The sequence below is a fragment of the Lagopus leucura genome, unplaced genomic scaffold (assembly GCF_019238085.1).
Source record: "Lagopus leucura isolate 7727_CA_CO unplaced genomic scaffold, USGS_WTPT01 Super-Scaffold_100034, whole genome shotgun sequence".
Lineage (NCBI taxonomy): Eukaryota > Metazoa > Chordata > Aves > Galliformes > Phasianidae > Lagopus > Lagopus leucura.
Window position 1 is genome coordinate 5,345,385 of NW_024962283.1, and position 19,312 is coordinate 5,364,696.

The 19,312-nt window shown below is 58.3% G+C and overlaps 2 protein-coding genes and 1 long non-coding RNA gene across 6 annotated transcripts; 2 read left to right on the forward strand and 1 right to left on the reverse strand.

The window, feature by feature from the left end:
- Positions 1-768: 768 nt before the first annotated feature.
- On the forward strand, positions 769-3,272 carry LOC122186096. Of its 2 annotated transcripts, none has more exons than XR_006181055.1 (3): positions 769-907; positions 999-1,144; positions 1,698-3,272. It is a non-coding gene; the product is annotated as an uncharacterized LOC122186096 (long non-coding RNA). The 2 variants fall into 2 exon arrangements; XR_006181056.1 differs by having other exon boundaries at positions 1,701-3,272.
- A 1,332-nt stretch (positions 3,273-4,604) lies between these two features.
- Positions 4,605-12,664, reverse strand: TMPRSS13 (transmembrane serine protease 13). 3 transcript variants are annotated; one of them, XM_042882470.1, is made up of 13 exons: positions 12,574-12,664; positions 8,509-8,668; positions 8,189-8,290; positions 7,752-7,874; positions 7,536-7,665; positions 7,350-7,442; positions 7,230-7,273; positions 6,810-6,969; positions 6,554-6,726; positions 6,285-6,383; positions 5,892-6,034; positions 5,658-5,810; positions 4,605-5,574 (listed from the first exon to the last, which is right to left on the reverse strand). In XM_042882470.1, the coding sequence occupies exons 1-13, from the start codon at positions 12,592-12,594 to the stop codon at positions 5,560-5,562; spliced, it is 1,416 nt and encodes a 471-aa protein (XP_042738404.1). In that variant the 5' UTR covers positions 12,595-12,664; the 3' UTR covers positions 4,605-5,559. The 3 variants fall into 3 exon arrangements, with proteins under 3 accessions (XP_042738404.1, XP_042738403.1, XP_042738405.1); XM_042882469.1 differs by having other exon boundaries at positions 5,892-6,127; XM_042882471.1 differs by having other exon boundaries at positions 5,892-6,127; positions 7,191-7,273.
- Positions 12,665-15,391: 2,727 nt separating this feature from the next.
- Positions 15,392-19,102, forward strand: IL10RA (interleukin 10 receptor subunit alpha). The gene is made up of 7 exons (XM_042882467.1): positions 15,392-15,488; positions 16,265-16,385; positions 16,465-16,643; positions 16,739-16,905; positions 17,137-17,287; positions 17,418-17,542; positions 17,653-19,102. The coding sequence occupies exons 1-7, from the start codon at positions 15,428-15,430 to the stop codon at positions 18,514-18,516; spliced, it is 1,668 nt and encodes a 555-aa protein (XP_042738401.1). The 5' UTR covers positions 15,392-15,427; the 3' UTR covers positions 18,517-19,102.
- Positions 19,103-19,312: the final 210 nt, after the last annotated feature.

Sequence of the window (19,312 nt, forward strand, 5' to 3'; positions counted from 1 at the left end):
TTGCCAAATATTTGGCGAGGAGCAGCCGCCTCCTTTTTCCTCGACGGCTGCACGGGGCACAGCGAGCAGGGACAGCCCAAGTCCCCCCACGGTGGGAGACGGGAGATCCGCCCGAGCGTCTTCCCAGCACGGGGGGCTGGTAACCAGGCAACGGTGGGATGAGGGAAACCATGGTACCCGGCGTTGCCATGGCAGCCGCCAGGCCGGGGATGCGGGCGGCCTCGAGGCGAGGGGCGATGCCCCGGGCACCCATCGGGCAGCGCCCCGACGGCACGGCGGATCCCGGGGTACGGCTCGGGAGGAGCGGCCCGCGGCCACGCAGGACGGCCCCCTCCCCACCATCCGGGCCGCGCCCGCCGCACCCACCTGAGCTCTCCGGGCCGGAGCGGGGCAGCGCAGGGCAGAGCCGGGTGGAGCGGGGCCGGGGCCGGCGCTCCCCGCTGCTCCGGGCGTGCTGAGCCGAGCCGAGCCGGGCGGTGCCGAGCAGGAGCCGGGCGGGCGGCGAGCGCGGCGAGCAGGGAGCCGCACAAAGCGAGCGGGGCGGGCCGGGCGGGCGGTGCCTGCCGTCGGGAGGGGCGGCGGCGGGGGGAGCCCGGGGCGGGGGCTGCGAAGAATCGGCCCCCACCCCTCCGGGAGCCCCGCCGAGGGCCGGGCTGCGAGCGGGGACGGAGCGGCCGAGAGCTTCGGGGCGGGGGTCCCGCGGGGCTTTGTGCGGGGGGTGGGCGTGAGGGAGGGCGGAGGCTTTGCCTTCTCTCCCCGCTGCGGGAATGGGGTGGGAGGTGCGGGCGGGATGCTGGCACCGCTGGGCGGCCGGCACGCCCGTGTCTGCTCCGCTCCTGCTGCTGCTGCCCTGGAGAGCCATTTCCTCGTGGCAGAACACCTCGGCGGCGCTATCAGCGGTGACGCGGTTCGTCCCCTAATAACTCAAATGCATCTTGGACAGATACCAGCCTTACTGACAGTAATGGCATATATTCCACTTTGCATTAATTTTCCAGTTTCCAGTAAAATATAAAAGCAGTCCCAGCATTTCAAGGCAATTACACAGAAGGGTCAAGAGATAGAGGCCGGCACAGAGGAGCTGGACAACATCACATCTCCTAATGCATTGGGATAACATGACAAGGCTCTCCATCACGCTGTGGTAAGTGGGGCAGGGACCAAGCGGCCATAATCAGGTTTGGGGCTCCTCTGACTTTCTGCAGCCCTCAGCTGTTATCCTTTGCACACAGTGAAATATTTGGATGCCATGGCTGTGCCTGGGGGCTGCGCTGAGGCTGGTGGGTATCTGTGGAGGTGTTTGCATCGGCTGAGAGATGCAGGCAGGCTGCAGCTCCCACAGCACTGGGCTTCTGTGCTTTCTCCTTCACTGGGTTTCTTTATTCCAGAAATACTCAAAGCATTGTCCAAAGTGAGCACAATTAAAAATTGGCACCATAGGCTTTTTGCTGCCTAAACTCAGGTGATATGAGAGCGTTGTGCACATGAGCAGCTCCTCTGGCTGTAGCAGCAAGAGTGCTCACGGAGCCGGAGAGTCTGGGGGAGCAACGACTTCTTTGGGGTCGACCCTTTTGTCAGTGCAGGGGAGGCTATGCTGATTTATGGTAACGAAGGGGCAGAGCTGAGCTGAGCTCCTGGTGCTGTTGGAGTCAGCAGAGCAGTGTCAGCAGCTCCACAAGGACATGACTTCATCTCAGCAGGGAACATCGGAAGGGAGCAGCACAAGCGGGCGTCCTCCCATAGAGCAGGAAGGAGCCACTTGGTCTCTTGAACTTTCCCCTCTGATTGAAGATCCTTCTCAGGGTTTTGGCCATTTCTCCATCTCATGCAGACAACGCTCCGAGTGACGGCGCTGATGTTTCATCTGTGATGCAGCATGGGTCAGCAGCCCAGGACGGACGTGGGAGCTGTGGGAAGGGGCAGCAGAGCAGCTGGGAGCCCCGCATGCAGCTGGCCTTCGGTTTAACAGCGTACAATGGGGCCTCAGTGCCACGCATTCCCCATGAGCTCAGACTTTCCTTGCTTGCAAAGCGCTGTCACTGAGCAGCACTGCCCCAAAATGCGGCCCCCCAGCAGCGCTCCCCGCTTTGCCGCCCACAGCCCTGCACGCTGTGTGTCTTTTCCCAGCAGCCCTGTGTTAATTTTAGCTGTGCTGAGGCTCTGGGCAGGCAGCAGGCATCCCGTCCCAGGAGCCTCAGAGCAAAGCAGTTTGCTGTGGTCTGAGAACTTAACCCTGGTTTGCGGGGGATTGGGACATGGCTGGAGCTGCCTGGCAGTGCTGGAGGAAGGGGAGGGTTCTGTCCACACCCCAAGCTCAGAGCAGAGCCATCAGACCTCCCTGCTTCCTAACACCAAGCCTGAAAACATTTGCAAACTCTTCCTGATCCTGCTCGGGGCCACTGGAGAGCTGAGCAGCGACAAAGGGGAAGGCTGTGCAGAGCCACATGGCTGCTTTTAACCCAGTAACATCCTCTTTCATTGGGCCTAAGCCGTTCCTTGTGCTTGGGAGGAACCAAGGAGGCAGCAGGCTGCATTAAAGCTGGCAAAGCCTGTGTTCAACAGCAGCTCTGTATTGCCCAAGCTGAAGTTCGGCGATGCCGTGCCAAGAGATGATGCCAACCGTGGGAGGGAACCAATCCAAAGCTATGGGAAAAACATTTTTGAGAAGAAACATCACCTCTGAAACCACATAAACAAATCCATTTTGACACAACTAAACAGAAAGCTCTAAAAGGAAAGTTTGGGAAAAACAGCACTAATTGGGTGGTGATTCATATGGTGCCGGTCAGGCTGTGTTTTTGTAATCTCCATTCCTGGGGGATGATTTTCAAAGCGCAGAGGAATGTGGAAGCAGCCTGGCCAGATGTGGGCTGGAAGACAGAGAGGAGCAAACAGTGCTGAGAGCAGAAGGGCAGCAGCAGAAGAGCCGGGGGCTCCCAGAAAAACAGCAAAATGAATGGGATCATCCCAAAGCAGGGCATGAGATGTTTCACCCACTGCCCTGTGCCAGCTGGGAGCAGGGCTGCTTTGCTCAGGTGTCCCAGTGCTGGAGGTGACGCTGTGCCCACAGCATCTGCTGCATCTGAGCTGTGTTTTCACTGGGAAGAGCAGAGCATAAAAGCCACAGCCAGGCAGCTGCATGAGAAACTAATCACTTTTAATCTGGTTAGAAAACTTCAGCCCTTGGGGGAAAACAGCACAGCTTTCTGGAGCTTGGACCACTGGCTGTCAGGTTTGGAAGAAATAAATTAAATTTGTATTAGGGTCTGCAATCACTTCTCTGCTTTGAGAGGCTATTTCAGAGAGCAGGAGAGCAATAACCTGCGAGGAGATGAAATCCATAGCAGAGGTGCAGTTCCTCTGCGCACTGAAATGGCCCCATTACCAGGAATACAGTTCCAAAAAGATCAGCCCTTATTGGCCTCCAATTTTTGTTTTTCTTTTTCAAAAGATCTGTTTCTCCAGGACGCCGTCTCAGGTGGCAATAAAACATTATGGGCTGCACACTCTGAGGAACACAGAGATCCCAGAGAGCCTTTGTACAAATGCGTGCCGGATCTGTAACTCAAAACCCATTGAATTCCCTGCATTAAACAGGGGAGTCATGCGGGGGCCCTACTCCAATCCCATCTCATCTGTCATGAAAAACCACTGCTTTCCATAACCTACAGCCAGCAAAGACCGAAAAAGGAGCATTTTTTCCCCAGCCTCTGTTTTTAGCTGTGGTTTTAACTGTGGTTTTCAGTGCTATCCAAACAGCAGCAGCTGTTGGATGCAACGCGGCAGCTCCAGCTCCACGCACACCGTGCACACCCTGCCCAGCCCAGGGAACCCAAATCACCAGGTTCTGCAGGTCCCTCCCCTTCCTGAGCTTCAGAGACGTTGTAAAGAGAAACCAAACCATCCCTTGGCCCCCACACGCTCCCTTTGAAGGAGGCTCACAGCCGTGGGAGGTTTCTGCAAAGCTTCTTAGAAAAGCTCCTTGAGGTCGGGCTGACTCAGTGCTTCCCAAAAGGCAGCTGATCACATTGTGGAGAGCAGCCGCCGAGCACCACCTGGCCCACAGCTCTGGTCTGAGAGTCCTTTCTACAGCCAGAGCAGAGCTGCTATCCCAAAATTCAATGGCAAACCATGGCCTTTTTCATACAGCGGGCTCTGGGAAGTGAGGTGGGGCAGCAAGTTGCCTGCAGCAGCCCGTGCATCATCAGCTTTGCAGGTGCTGCCTGCACACAGCTGGGGAGAGCAACATCCAGAAACTTCCAGAGCCTTCCCCCCTCACAAAGGGTCACTTGTTGCCCGAGTCCCAGTGGCAGCGCTGTGGGTTAGGAAACAGGCAGCCCAGCCCAGAGGGAGCCCTGTCTGCACACCTGCATGTACAGCAGTCAGGGAGCCCTGTGGGATGTGCTGCAGCACCTCTATTGGGGGTCAGGAAGGAGAGGCAGGGCTCTGGGAGGGATGCAGGGCAGCCTATTTCAGAGAGTGCTGCTGAGCCCTGGCTAAGAGCTTCAGCCCCCACAGCTGGGGATGCTGCAGAGGCATCTGCTCATCACAGGGCTCCCAGCTCCTGGGGCTCAGCGGCTCCCAAAGAACCATCTCCAACAGAGCACTACTGAAACATTTATTGAGAACAGTGTGGGGCACCCAGGAGCACCAGGACCCCCTGCAGCTCCGGGTACAGCCTCAGCAGAGCAGCAGCCTGCCTCCATCCAGCGTGCACACACCTTGACACGTCTGCTCTGAGACATCTGTGCGTCCTCTATGGACTGCGTGCAGCGCTGAGACAAATCCAGCACCTGGCACTGGCCATGGAGCTGGGAGATGCTGGGGCTAACATGGGGCTGGGTGCTACTCTATATCTGCTGCTGGCTTCTGTCACGTGTCACAGAATGGCCCTGCTGCCCACAGGAGTAGAACAGCCCTGCGCTGCTGCCCAACAGGGCAGGCAGGGAGCTGAGAGTGGCTGCGCAAAGTCCCAGCAGTGTGTGCTTCCAGGGCATACAAAAATAAATAAATGGGTGTTTCTCTGCTGGGGAAGCACTTCATTTGAAAGACACTTCCTAAATCCATATGCAAATGTGAGAGCAACCACCGTTCCTCCTCCCAGCAGGTGCTTCAGCTGCCCCATGGGGCTCCCCTTTGCTCGGCTGTCCCCGCAGCGAGCAGAGGAAGGGGCTCACTCACCACAGGCACCTGCAGCTTTCTGCTCCTGGCTCTCAGTTGCAGGGATGGGCAGCAGCCCCACATCTTCTGGCTGTGCCCACATTCAAGGACACATGGTCCTGGCAACTCTGTTTGCAGGCCAGGGGCCACAGCTGAGACGGCAGCTCCAAGTGGGCACATTCAGCACAGACTGAGGCCCGGACAGAGACATCTCCATGTCCTCAGCAGGACAGAGGTGTTCTGCAGGTGCTGCGTTGGCGCAGTCCAGGCAGCTGCAGGTCCCCAATTGCATGGGCAGCCCGGAGGAGCAGGGACAGCAGCTGATACACCGTGCCCTGGTGACAGGAGGAGCGAGGGGCCGGTGCCAGCCGGTGCTGCTGCACAGGTTCCAGCCTGGCTTCAGTTGTTCTCGCTCTGCAAGGGGTAGATAGCAGGGGTAGAGGTGAGGCATGGGGCCAGGTTGGACCCACTCCTCTCCCTCCATGCCCCAGTCTCACCTCCATTTTGCTGTAGATCCAGCCAAGGAGTTTCGTCACACGCGTGTAAACCCCAGGCTTGTTCTTCTGGCCGCATCCCGTCCCCCAGCTCGTCACGCCAGCCACATACCAGCGGCCGTTGTCCTCACACACCAGGGGCCCCCCGCTGTCCCCCTGGAACGGAGGGGCAAAGTGGTAATGAGAGCAAGCAGAGGGCATCCCTGCGTGTCCCCAGGCACGCCCTGCCCCACTCACCTGGCATGCATCCTTCCCCCCCTGCAGGTACCCAGCGCACATCATGCGCGGGGTCAGGTAGCCCTCGTACACCTTGTCACTGTTGCAGATCTTGTAGTCGATGAGTTTGACTTCTGCCTCCCTCAGCTTTGGGGAGGTGTTATCTGCAAGGCAGGAGGAGCCGTCGGGCAGGGCCAGCCTCGGCCCCCCGCTGTAGGAGGGAGCAAGCTGCTGCTTCTCGCACACCTTCTGCAGAGCTGCACGGGCAGGAGAGCGCCTGCTGTGTGTCAGCTCTGCATGGCACGGCCCTCACACACCCCACAGGAACACGCACGTGGGGTGTGCATGAACTCTGGAGCAGCCGGCATCCTCCCTCCCTCCCTCCCTCCCTCCCTCCCTCCCTCCCTCCCTCACCTTCGTTCTCCCTGGTCTTCCCAAAGCCGGTGATGAAGCAGGACCTGCCGGTCTGGAACCGCTGGCCGTGCATGGGGAGGCAGGCAGGTCGAACCTGAGCTGGATGAAAACCAGAAGAGAGAGATGAGTCACTCACCAGCAGAACAACAGCACAGTCACCCGCCCTGCAGCCAGGGCGGAGCATGGGCTGCTGGAAGCGCTCCCCTCTGAGCTGACCCCGTGGGGTTCCACAGCCCCCAGGACCACCCCCACCCACCCAGTCCTGCCACCTGAGAGCGTCAGCGGTCGGGAGAGCTTCATGAGAGCAATGTCATAGTCATCGTGGTCATCGCTGTAGTTGGAGTTGATGATGACCTGGGAGACGGGGATGCCCTCCATGGGCTGCTTGAGGTCTGACACCCCGCCGTACACCTTCCAGTCATCAAGGATCTTCATGCTGTTCCTGGGCATGGAGGGGGAGGCAGTGGGGGTGAGACACACAGCCATGCCCAGCACCAGGGCTGCTGAACGCAGAGCAGCACTCACATGAAGAAGCAGTGCGCGGCGGTGAGCACCCACTGCGCATCGATGATGGTGCCGCCGCAGATGTGGACGGGCCCGTACTGCACGCTGACCTGCCAGGGCCATTTGCTCACCGAGGTTTCCTTCCCTCCGATGATTCGGCCTGAAATCCTCTGCCCACATGCTGCAGGAGAGAGCAGAGGGCTGAGAGAGGGGGTAAGCCAAGAGGGTGTGCACAGCACATCCCCACCACTGCAGTCACCAGCAGTGCTCAGCGCAGCCTGCATGGGGCTGCAACCTTCATTGCTTTGTATTACCCAGAATATTCTGCTGGAGAACACCCTCTTTGCCCAACCCATCACAAAGATGGGAAGAAAACCCTTCCAAGCATTTGCTTGGCCTTGCCTGCCCTCGTCCTCATGCCTTGCTGGACAGCCCGCTTACTTGTACACCGCAGGGAGACGAATTTCCCTGTCAGACACTGGGAGCTGTGGGAGAGAAGAGAAGGACACACGTCAGCCCCAGCCTGACCTCCAGCTTGGGTGGCAGGGGGCTGCCTGCTACCTGTTGAGGCTCTGCTGGATGGTGTCCCGCTCATCCGTCACCGTGAGGCTCTTGCCAGAGATGTGCAGGGGGATGTATTCTGTCTGCGACGCGCTGGGAGAAAGGAGGTGAGACAAAAGTGTTGGGCAAAGCCTCCCCAGGGTAAACCTGCAACGCTGGGGCAAAGATCGGGGCAGGAAGGATTACTTCTGGAAGCCCAGCTGCCGGCAGGTCTTTCTAGAGAAGGACTCGTCCCAGGTGCTGCTGCACACCGGCAGCCACTGGCTCTCAGCACTGGAGTAAACGTGGAGCAAGGACTGGTCGGAGCTGAACCGCACTGCAGGGATGGAGGGGGGTCAGCAGCACCCGGCGCTGCGGGGCTCCCCCCGCCCGGGCACGGCGCTCCCGGTGCTGCTGCCTTACCGCAGCCCAGCTCATCGCTCCTCTGGGAGCAGTCCACCACGCCGTCACAGCGCACGGGGTTGTCCTTGCAGGTCTCGGCGGGCTCCTTGTACACGATGCCGGTCTGCGACCGCCAGAACATAACTGGGGACGAGCGCGAGCTGCGGTGAGGCTGGGTCCAGAGGTCTGCCACGAGCGCCTCCCATTCCCGCCCTCAGCAGCTTGACTGCAGGGTTTGGATCCCGAAGGGCCGCGGAGCCAGGGCAGGGCTGGAGGCACCAAGCATCTCCCTGCGCCCTCCCGTCCACCAGATGTCAGGAAAACTCAGAAAATGGGAAGCGCTCATCTCTGCTCCGCCTCCCGGCCCTCCCCTGCAGGGTGCCGGCCCGGCAGCCGTCCTCCCAGCCCGCTGGCCCCCCACCCAGCGCTCACGCAGCGGGGATGAAGCCGGCACTCACACAGCAGGATGAGGGCGACGATCAGCACGATGAGGACGGAGACGCAGAAGATGAGCGCGAGCCGCCGCTGGCTCATGCAGGGAGCTCTGAACATGGAGGATCCTGGCAGCGGGACGGGGCAGAGTCAGGGGGAGCGCAGCCTCCTCGAGGCACCCAGACCCCGTCCTGGACTTGAGCGTGTGCCGCTCTCCCCTCACACCGCCAGGAAATCCCACCCTTACGCCAGCAGCGAGCACACGGGTGCATTTTCTCCTTCCATCACTTCTGCGGGAGAGACCAGGACTGGGCTGAACCCAGAGCACAAACCACCATCATCTTACGTGTGCTCTCACAGGCTGCGCACGGGACCGGGGCCGGGATGGAATCGGGGCTGTAGGGCTTGAAGCTGATGCCGAGGACGTTCTCCCGAGGCTGCGGGGGCCGGATGCTGAAGATGCTGCTGGCTGTGGAGGCATGGAGGGAGCTGGGCGATGCCGTGGTCTGTGTGAGCAGAGGGCTGTGTTATGACAGCGGCCATCACTCACTGCCCGACGCAAAGCTCTCAGCACCCTGCTGGCACAGCTGAAAGCCTCTTTGCCAGAAAGTTTCTCCCTATTTGGAGGCTGCTGGGCAAATTTTCCAGATGGCTTCCATCAGAGCCATCAGCCGGGTGTTTGGCATCAGCCACACCATGGCCCAGTTCCATGGGGCTAATGCCCCAATTTATGCATCTATCTTTAATTAGCCATTTGAAAAATACAGCGCAATGTCCAACTGTTATTTAGTAATACTTAATAATCAGTGTTTTCCAAGCCCTGAAACATCCTGCAGCCTGGAATGCTGTTCTGCAGTTATGTCACTCCTGACCTGTGAATTTGCAGAAGAATATGTATTTGTTTCCGTTCCCCCAGATACTCTCCCCCAATGCTTCCCCAGCTTTGACCAGCTCCTCAAGCAAAGCCTCTCATTTTCCTATGAAGCAGAGACCTCACATGCACACAGCCCGCAAGAAAAGTCTTTTCCTCTGCCATTGTCATTTCATTTGCAAAATCTCAAACCTCTTTGGCAATGAGAACTGACCGTGTGCCTTCTGGAGGCTGTGCACTGCTCCCAGCAGGTTCTCCTCCCCTCCTGGTTCCAGTTCCCTCAGCTTGCACTGTGCTGCTCAGTGAAGCCACCCACCAACTAATGCCAGGCAGAACTTTGACTGCATCCCTACATACAGCATCACCACTGCACCATCAACAGAGGAGCGTGCATCCATTGGCAGCACAGGATCACCTCCAGGGGACTGCTGTGCCCATCAGGAGCTGGGATTTAGCACATCCCTTCACAGCCCTGCAGCTGCTGGGCTCACATTTCTCCATCACTGGGAGCACCTGGGTGCAGGGCACAGCTTGGGGACAGCACAGTGCTGTCAGAGCTCTGGGCACTGCTTCCACACTGCCCCTTCCACCTGGATTCTCCCTGCCCTCGTGCTTCCTGCTGGCAGCCCAGGGCCCTAATGAGCACATCAGGATCCTGCTCAGGCTCGTGCTTTGTAAACATGGCTGTGCCCTTTCGTGCAATGCAGCAGTGTCACTTCCTGGGCATTATCCCCTGAGTCACACACCTGGTGTGGCCACGCACAGGGTCTGCCATGGATTGGGAGCCCCATGTGAGGGGAAAACCCTCTGAGCCCAGGCACAGCACCCAGGGTGCTCAACGCAGCACTGCTGACATCTCCTTCCCACCAGGAGCCACCTCCCACCCCACAGCATCACCCACCACTGCCCTGACCCACAGCGGAAACCTGAGACCTTTCCCAGGCAAAGTTCCTCCCACACAGATGAAGCTCTGCTAAATGCCAGTGCCAATTGTGTTAGTTGAGTATCTGCAAGCTATCACCATGTCTGCTATCTCTCTTTGAACCCATCCTGTGGGGAGAGGAATGTTTCACTTATCAGATCAGCTAAAGCCAAGCATCAGCGAAGCACTGCAGAGCAGCCCCACTTCAGGCATGCGAAAGCATCTCCAGCTCTGGGTTACAAACGTCTCACACAAATATCTACATAACACTATTGGTTAAATTGCTCTTGCTTTGCAGAAAGCACGTGGCCTTTCTTATACTGTTGGACTATTAGTTACCCATTTCCTCAAAAGTCTAAAGTCCAAACATTGTTTTAAGCTCTATCGCAGGCGCTAACCAACCCTTTATCACGGTGCCCAGCAACCAGCACAACTAGTTACTGTTGGGTGACCGCAGGAGCAGAGAGCAAACAGCAGCAGCTTTACAGGGATGGTGTTTCTGCCAGAAGCTACCACTCGTGGCCACAAAGCCTTTACTCTGTCAGCTTTTGAACAGCAGTCAGACTCAGAGCAATGACTCTCTCACACATGTGGCTGTGGTTTGAGCCATTTTTCTGTCGTCCTTTCCGCAAATGTTCCACCTGCCGTGAGAGCATTTAGCATTGCTGTGGGGTTAAGCCTAGAAGTCATGTAAGCATGCGGGGATCAGTGACTTCTTTGGCACAGGCAAAGCCTGAGCTGCAGGGAGCAGAGGACCCGCAGCACAACCCCTGTTGGCACAGACGACACCTTCACCCTTCTCAGCTCAGCTCTGCATTGCATCTTTGGGCATCCCATCCCATCCACACTGCAGCCCAGACCCCATGCACTGACCTTCAGCTCAGCCTGTGATGACGCTGACAAATCCACACCAGGAGGTCACAAACCCCAGGGAAAATCCCAGCACCGTGGAGCTGGGCTGGATCCAGGTGGGATGGGGAGGGAAGTCAGAGCAATTGCTGGCAGTTTCGGAGTGGGAGGGAGAGCAGAAGCCGGGTGGCACCTGTGGTGTTGCAACAGGAGCCGAGGCCCAGAAGCATCTCAGAGGAGCAGGAGGAGCAGCAGCCACCCAGAAAATCAGAGCACCCAGAAAATCAGAGCAGCGAGAGGGGCCGGAGGCAGTCTGCCTTAACCGAGCGGCAGGAGCTGCCCAGGCAGGAGATCATCTTTCTCAGCTAAGCTCACTGCTGTTGCGCAGGGAATCATCTTCCACCTGTCAGCAGAGTGCTGGGTCCTGTGCCAGACCAGCTCTGAGAGCTGACAATGGCGACATTGTCCCCATGCCCCTGGATTGAGCCCTCCTGAGCCTGCAGGTGTCTGCAGTCCCTATGCAGCCCCACGTTCCCATGAAGTGCACAGCAGTGCTGGCCCAGATCTGAGCCCCCAGCTCAGCCCAGCCGCAGGGAGCCGGATGCTGTACAGGGGGCAAGCATAGGGAAGTGAAAATCCTAAAGTGCACAAGGGACATTTTGCAAGCGTGGGTGACAAGGCATTGAGTCAGCCCCATCGGGCCAGGGCCAGGTTGCCATATAGCAGAGTGAGGAGCCCTTCAGGCAGAGATCAGAAATTGGTGCAGGGGTTGAGTAAGCACTGCTCAGTCAATTCCAGAGATGGGCAAACTGAGGCACAGACAGTTGAAGTGAGGGTGGTACCTGGGATGGCCCATATAATCCAAGCAACATCCAGGTGACCCAGCGGGGATATCCAGTACTGAATAATATTCTCTGTGTGCAGGCATCCAAATCCCAGCCCCGCTGTCACCATGGTGCTCCTCCCTGCTTTGGGTGACACAGTTAGCTGGGATCACACAGCACAGCAGTGCTGGAGGCAGGCAAGCAGAGCTCGGGGCCTTGCAAAAAAGGACAGGGCTGCAGGCAGCCCCGTATGGAAACGAGCCCCAACCCAGGCTGCCTTGGGGGCACCTTCAATTCCACTACCATGTCCTCTCCAGCCCCGTCCCTGCAGCCCTGCGGACATCACGGCGCAGTCAGCGCAGTAATTACTGCCTCTTCCGGGAGGGCTGAGCCCCGTGACAGCCGGAGATGTTTTGCTCATGACGGGATGCTCGCTGCACCTTGGGGAGCCCCAACAGCTGACAGAGAGCCGTCCCTGAGCAACCCAGACCCTAAAGAATGGGGGGAAAATACCAAGAAAGTGGGTCAGGGAGGGCTGCCAGGGCCACCTGTGTGCTGCCGGTGCTGCCAGCATGCTGGAGCCCAGCAGAGCGTGGCTCCCACAGGTGTCCTAGCATCCTGCCGTGCTTAGTAGCCTGCCCTCAGCTGGCCTCCATCCTTGCAAAACCACCGGAGCCGCAGATCCCTCAAACATGGTAAAGCAGTGGGGCTGAGAGGCCATCCCTCTGACAGCATGGAGCTGAAGATGCTGGTGGCACTCAGCTTCCTCCTCCCCACTCCACATCCCCATGGCAGAGCCTCCCGGTCCTTCCCCCACCAGCACTCAGTGCCCAGGGGAGCAGGGAAGCAGAAAGCAGCCCTAAAACATCCAAAACAAGTGACTCACACAGGCCTCAGAACAAACCCCAGCCAGCTCCAGATCCCAATTTGCTGCCCATGCCTTACCGGAGAGATTTTCCCTTCCATGGGCCGCTGTGGGGCTGGGCTGGGATCACAGCTCCGGCACAGCCATTCCCTGCTGCGGAGCGAGGTCAGGTCCGCGGGGACGGGGCAGGATCTGTTTGGTGAGCGGGTTTGTACGTCAGTGCCAGCACGGAGGAAACCAGTCGGACCTGCCGCCCAGCTCCACGCTGCCTGTTTCCCAACCGCTGCAGGCACAGCGTGCAAAACACCTGCCTCTGCGCCCTGGGAGGAACGTGGCTGTGGATAAAGGCTGGTGAGGTGAGGGCTGGCCGTGGGGAGAGTGAGTGCCAGCTGGGCAGCCAGGCACTGGGGCTGCCAATAGCTCCTCGCTGCAGCTTGATCACCCGCAGTTCTGTCCTGGATGGGGATGGCAGGGGGTGTATGCCCCAGCAACAGCCCGCAGAGTCACAGAATCACCAAGGTTGGAAAAGACCTTCAAGATCATCCAATTCAACCATCCACCATCACCAGTACTACTCACTAAACCATGTCCCTCAACGCAGAAACACTCGTGTGTGGGGTCAGAGTGGTCAGAGTCACAATACGTCACTGGAAAGGATGTGAGATGTCATCTTTGTTCTTAGAGATGGCAGGGACAAGCAGGGACATCTCAGCTTGTAGGGTGCCAACCTAAAGCCCTCCTCATTTCACTGCCCCAGCTTGGGGTGGGGAAACTCCATCCCTCCACCTGTCCAGGGCTGCCCCCCTGCTCCTGGGCACACTACATTCCCCATTTTCCTCCAGCAAGGCCTTGCTGGAGCAGACCTTTTCCTGCACCCTGTCCACTTTCAACACAAACTTCTCAATGGGTGACGTTCATTTCTAGGGTTTCTGAGCATCCCTTGGCATGCTGCACCATCCTCTCCTGTTTGCACACACAGAACTGAGAGCATTTGGCTGCTTTCTGCAGCTGCCATGCCCTGCAGGGTGTGAAGCAGAGGGAATAACATTGCCCCCGGTGCCCTGGCTCTGACACCTCTGAGCTGCAGCTCTCGGGAGGCAGTTCTGCAGCTCCAGGAATGATGCCTTGCTGGAACTCACTCTCTGTAGGTGGCTTTGCAGAAAGAGCAGAATTGGAGCTGGGGCACCTGTTGCTCCCAGTGCTGCGGATGCCCTCTCAGGACCAGATTCTGGAGAAAACCTGCGGTGCTGCTCTGACTCAGGTGCTTTCCAGGTTGGTAAAAACACCATGCAAAGCTTAGTCAATTGTTTTGAAGATGAAAAAGAAACTCAGCAGTACTTTTGAGTGCTGATTTGACCTATGAACTCAAAACCTCTCCACCCAACACTGCAAGAGTTGAAAGGCTGAAAGTCTGCTCTTTTCTCTCTGGTTTTATCGCTGTGCTCCGGTGGGCAGCAGCACCCAGGGTGAGCGCAGAGCTCAGCTGTGGTTTCCCCGAGATGCTTTGAGATGAAGGTAGGGGAGCAGCCACAGCCGAGCAGTGTTTTGGAGGGGATAGAAGAGCAGCAGCAGGAGGAGCATCCTCAGCAGCACCCACATGTGCCAGGTCTGCACCCCGCAGTGCTGTCCCTAACACAGTACCTGGCAATGCTGGGGTGGCTGCGCTGCTCCTGAGGCTTTCAGAATGAACCTCCAGCTGTGGTCCTTTCTCCTCGGCCTGTTTTGTTTTCCCCTAAATCACCAGCCACATGACGGACCGCAGTTTGTCTTTTCCAGCAGGTTCCCTCCTTCCTCATTTCTGGACCCGCTGCTTTTGTTTTTCATGTCTTTACATGAAACAAGGGCTGTGTGTGATGGGCTGCACCTCATCTCAGCATTTCCAAATTCTGTCCCTGCCAGCTGTGACTCAGGGCTGACAGCAGGGTGATGGAGCATCAGCTGCTACCCAGGAAAACAAAGCCTAGCTGGGCACAGCCATGGAGCAGGGCTGCTGCCACCTCCCTGCCGAGACCTGTCTGCCCCTGGGTGCTGCAGCATGCCCAGGACCTGTGCTCTGTGAACCAAGACTGCTCGGAGGCTTTGTGGTGTCCAGATGCTCTCAGTTTCTCTTGTACTTTTTATGTGTGACCTTTCCACCAGCTCCCCATCGGGAAATTCCTCTTCTCAAGACAAATCACACTTCATCACACGGGTTTGCATAGCCTCCAGGAAAGCCCTCAAGCTCTCCTGTAGTCCAGCCTGCCAGAAGGGAAAGCAAAGCCAGCTCAGCCTTGGCCCTCAGGCCAGTGTCGCCACCAGGCAGAGTATAGCCCTGGGTACAGCCCATGGCTCGCTCCAGAGCTGAGCCCTGTCTCTTGCCTGGACCACCCTTATGCATCGGGGTGCGCAAGGTGCACAGCAGGCAGGGGGTGGTCACCCACCCCCAGAAACAGGGAATGGGAGCCAGGAGATGTAGGGAAGGGAGGGAGCAGCAGTCCCGGGCTGTGGGACTGGCCATGACCTGTTTGGTGTGGGACATTGGCGCTGGGGGACTGTGGGACTGCTGCTGTGCTCAGTGATGCCCCTGTGATGTGTTGTCAAGGTGCTGCTGCGCTGTGCTTTGAAAATCAAATCGAACAGGGAGGCAGACACGTGACCTGTTCCTATTTTCACTTTCTTGGCAATGTACCGTTTATTTGGAAAAGCCCCCAGCACTCCCGCCTGGGGCTGCTGGCAGGAAATGCCCAACCTTGCGCGGAGAGCTGAACGGTGCTGAGTGGGTGGACAGCGAAGAAAAGTGGAAGTCACAGCACAGCTACTTTCCTCCCACTGCGCTAGCTCCTCCGAGACGTCACTAAGCCAGCCTCCGGGGGGAAAAACAAGCGCTCACAGCCCGCCCGGCTCAGCGCGCACCCGGCTCTCCAGCCCAGCACCTGCGGAGGATGCGCATCCGACATGGCCCTCTGCGCTGCCCTGGTCCTGTGCGTGGCTCTGCTGCTCGCTCAGACAGCACATGGTAAGTGCCCCATGCCCTGCCCTGGGGGCTCCTCCTCACCCCCACCCTGAGCCCACAGCACTGGGGACTGCAGCTGGGGAGGCACTCGGGGGGAGCGGCACATGGGGTTGTTGCGGTGGGGCCCCGTGGCTTCAGAGTGCTTTTGGAACACCAGCCCCTCACCTGCTCTTGTCCTTATCTATGAACCCGAAGCCTTCTGAGCACTCAGACCCTTTTGGGCACTCAGATCCTTCTGAGCACTCAGACCTTGCTTATCACATTGCGTTCATGCTGTGAGGCCTCGTGTTATTGGTGCCTGGTCATTAGCACACACCGTGGCAGCTCAGCTCCGGTGCTCGGTGTTTGCTGGCTGACAGCAGCGGTGAGAGGAGCGAACACAGAGAGAGCGACAGATGTTATCGAGTGGTGTTTTGCTGCCAGGTTACAATACTGAAATTCAGGCAGGAGGTGTGAAAAAGTCTATTTTTTTTCCCCAGCAAGTAGATGAGCAAAACAGGAAGGCTGAATCCAAACAGAGTGCTTGCTAGCAAGCAGCAGCACTTGAGGGAGCAGACAAAAGGGGGAGGAAAGAAGTGAAGTGCTCTTGCCTGGGCTCTCTCTTTAGGAGAGAGGAAGGGAAACAGAATGAGTAAATGCTGGAGCCTGGGATTGTTCTGGGGAAATCCCTGTGCCAGGACTGAGCCTGTGGCTCTTCGGGGCCAGCAGAGTTTCTGTGGCCGTGGACCAGGTGAGGTGGCCCTGTCTGGGAGCCCTCAGCTGATGGCTCCGTCCTGCAGGTGAGCTGCGGTTAAAGCCCACGCGTGTGCGCTTTGTGGCGGAGATGGTGCACCACCTGCTGCAGTGGGAGCCAGGCCGTGATGCTCCAAGCGACGTCCGTTATGACGTGGAGCACAAAATGTGAGTACAGTGCCCCGGGGGTGCAGCAGGGACAGCCAGCCCCTCAGCACTGCGCTCACCCCAGGTGCTTTCCTGGCAGCTATGGCACCGACAGCCCCTGGACCGCCATCCCGAATTGCATGAAGATCCGTGGGCACAGCTGTGACCTCACGTACTACACCCTGGATCCCTCCCTGCGCTACTATGCCCGGGTGCGAGCTGTGCTTGGGAACCACACATCTGACTGGAAAAGGACCAATGCCTTCTCCCCGCAGGAAGGTAGGTCAGCACCCACTTCCATCCTCAGCTGTTCCAAAGTTCTTGGAGCTGCAGGAGGACCCTCCGTAATACTCCTGAACCTCCCCTCTCTGCAGCCAGCCTGCGCCTGTCTGGCCACAGCCTGGCCGTGATGGACAACAGCATCCATGTGAAGCTGCTGCTGCTGCTCCGGGCAGGGAACCGCACTGTGAAATATGAGGACATCCAGAAGCACGCGAGGCGGTACCGGGTGTACATCCGGAGGGCGCAGGACAACCAGACGGTGAGCATCAGTCCTCCATCTGAGTTAACAGAGCCAGAACATTGCAGATATTTCTCTGTACTGCTTACTGTAGCAGGTCCTCCATCTCCCTCCCTCCAGAGGGATTTGGGGTCTGGCTGCTGCCAACAGCTCTGATAAGCACTAGGGAGCTTTCTCCAGGGAATGGAGGAGGAGAAGGGAGCAGACCTTGGGGCCCAGCTCTCGAGTACCAGCTGTGCTCTCTCATTGCAGTACGAAGTGTGGGAGACCGCCTCAGAGTTCCACATCCACAACCTCTTCTGGAACACTGAGTACTGCATCAGTGTGGAGCCTGACGTGGCCAGCCGGCACATCCCTGCCACACGCACCGCTGAGCAGTGTGTCACCATTGGCCACAGAGACAGTAAGGATGGAGTGGGGCTGGAGGGGCACTGTGGGACCCTGGGGGGAGCTGTGCCTGTTGTGGGGTTTCCAAGCAATGTGTGCCATGGGACCTGCCCTTCAAACTCACCTGGGCACGTCCTTTCTTGCAGGAAGTGCAGAACTCATCCCGATCGCTGTCAGCTCCTTTGCCATTGTCCTCTTCCTTCTGGGCATCCTGGGGGCTCTGCTGGTCTGCATGTACCTAAAGAAACCCATGAGGCCACCATCTGTCCTGGTAAGGCAGCGGGCACACAGTGCCCTTTGTGGCTGCTGCAAGGGATGGGAGAGGCAAGCCACGAGCAGGGATGAAGCAGGACTCATTCCCCTCTTTTCTGTCCCTCCCAGAAGTCCTTTATAAAGCAGAGCTCGCTGTGGATGGAACAGGAGACCTCATCCTCGGGGAGCACAGATGCAGTGCAGCAGCTGTTCCTGTGCCAGAAGGAGCCCCAGCACCTCAGCACCACAGGCACAGCCCAGCCACCAGCAGAGAAGAGCAGTCTGCTGCCAGCATGGCCCAAGGAGCAGGCAGCAGGGAGCAGGGACAGCAGCTGCACCAGCACAGACAGTGGCATCTGCCTGCATTCTTCCTCCTCATCCTCATCTTCATCTTCCTCCTCCGAGCTGAGCCACTCTGAGAACCGTGGCTACAAGCAGCAGCTGCCTGTTGGCGATGACAGTGGTGTGGGCTTGGAGAGCCCTGCTGGAAACCTCATGGAAGCTACACATGGAGCAGAGCCTGACTTCTGCCCCACCACCGGGCAGGATAGCCCACAAGAAGTGGAGTTTCGTGGGTACCTGCAGCAATCCAAGGGCATGGTGGAGCTGAGGCAGGGGCAAGCTGATGGGGGGACATTCTGGGCCTGTGCAGGAGCCCCTTGGGGCCCAGCTGGCACTGACACTGTGCTGGATATGGGCTGCACGGAACTGCCGGTGTCCAAAGGGTACCTGAAGCAGTCCTCTCCTGAGTGTCCACGCAGCCACACTCCAGCCCTTGCTGCCCCGGGGTCCCCTATGCTGACCTGTAGGGCTCCCCTGGCCTCCAAGGCCAGCCCTGAGCTTCTGAAAATCCCCCTTGACCTGGACAACTTCGACACTGACCTGATGGGGATGCTACCCCTCATCTCCAGCCTCAGCTCCGACGAGTGGCTCACAGTGCAAACCAACCCGCTGAGCATGCTCAGCAGGGACAGCAAGGACAGCCGCCTGTGAGCCCCCTGTGACCCTGACACCACTACCTCTCACCACTGCCCCTCTGGAGCAGACACTGGATAAGCTACCACCGACCCCTGAATGTCAGCGCATCGACCTGAGCACAGCCTTGGCAGACTCACCCCAGAGCCACTGCCATCGCTACAGCTGGGGCAGCTTCCCACCAGCACAGCCAGCACCCTGCTGACACTAATGGGACATGGGGATGGGCTGTGCTGGACCACCAAGACCAAGGACGTGCACCAGCTCCATGGCACAGAGCACAGCCCTGGCTTTGGGCTCCCTTTTCCACGTTTCCATTCCCCACTTCCACTTCCTGCAGGCACACGGTCGGTGCCACCCGAACCTTTCACAACACCGATACCAAAAGTGCAGCACAGCACCACGTCAGCTTTCTCCGTGCTGCTGCAGGAACCTCCCGCCCTGCTGGCTGCCCTCTGAAAGAGCCAGGGACTCCTTCAGCCCTACGGAGCCTGCAGCCCCACACCAGGGAGCCCAGCAGTGCCTGCCACGCTCTCAGCACGATGGTCGACATTTTGCCATTTTATGTACAGATACTATTTATTCTATTTAATTTGTAAATACAGAAGGGGATGAAGCATTATTTCTTTGCTCCACTCATCATTTCTCCTCTTCTAATGCCTGGTTGTGCTTTCTGTTCTCAAATATGGGCATTCCCCCACAGCAGACAACAACAGCGTGCCTTCCCTGGGGCTCAGATGCGCTCTGCGCACTGCAGGGGAACCGCTGCAGCCCCACGGGTGCCCCAATCCCCCCTCCTTCTTCTTCCATATTC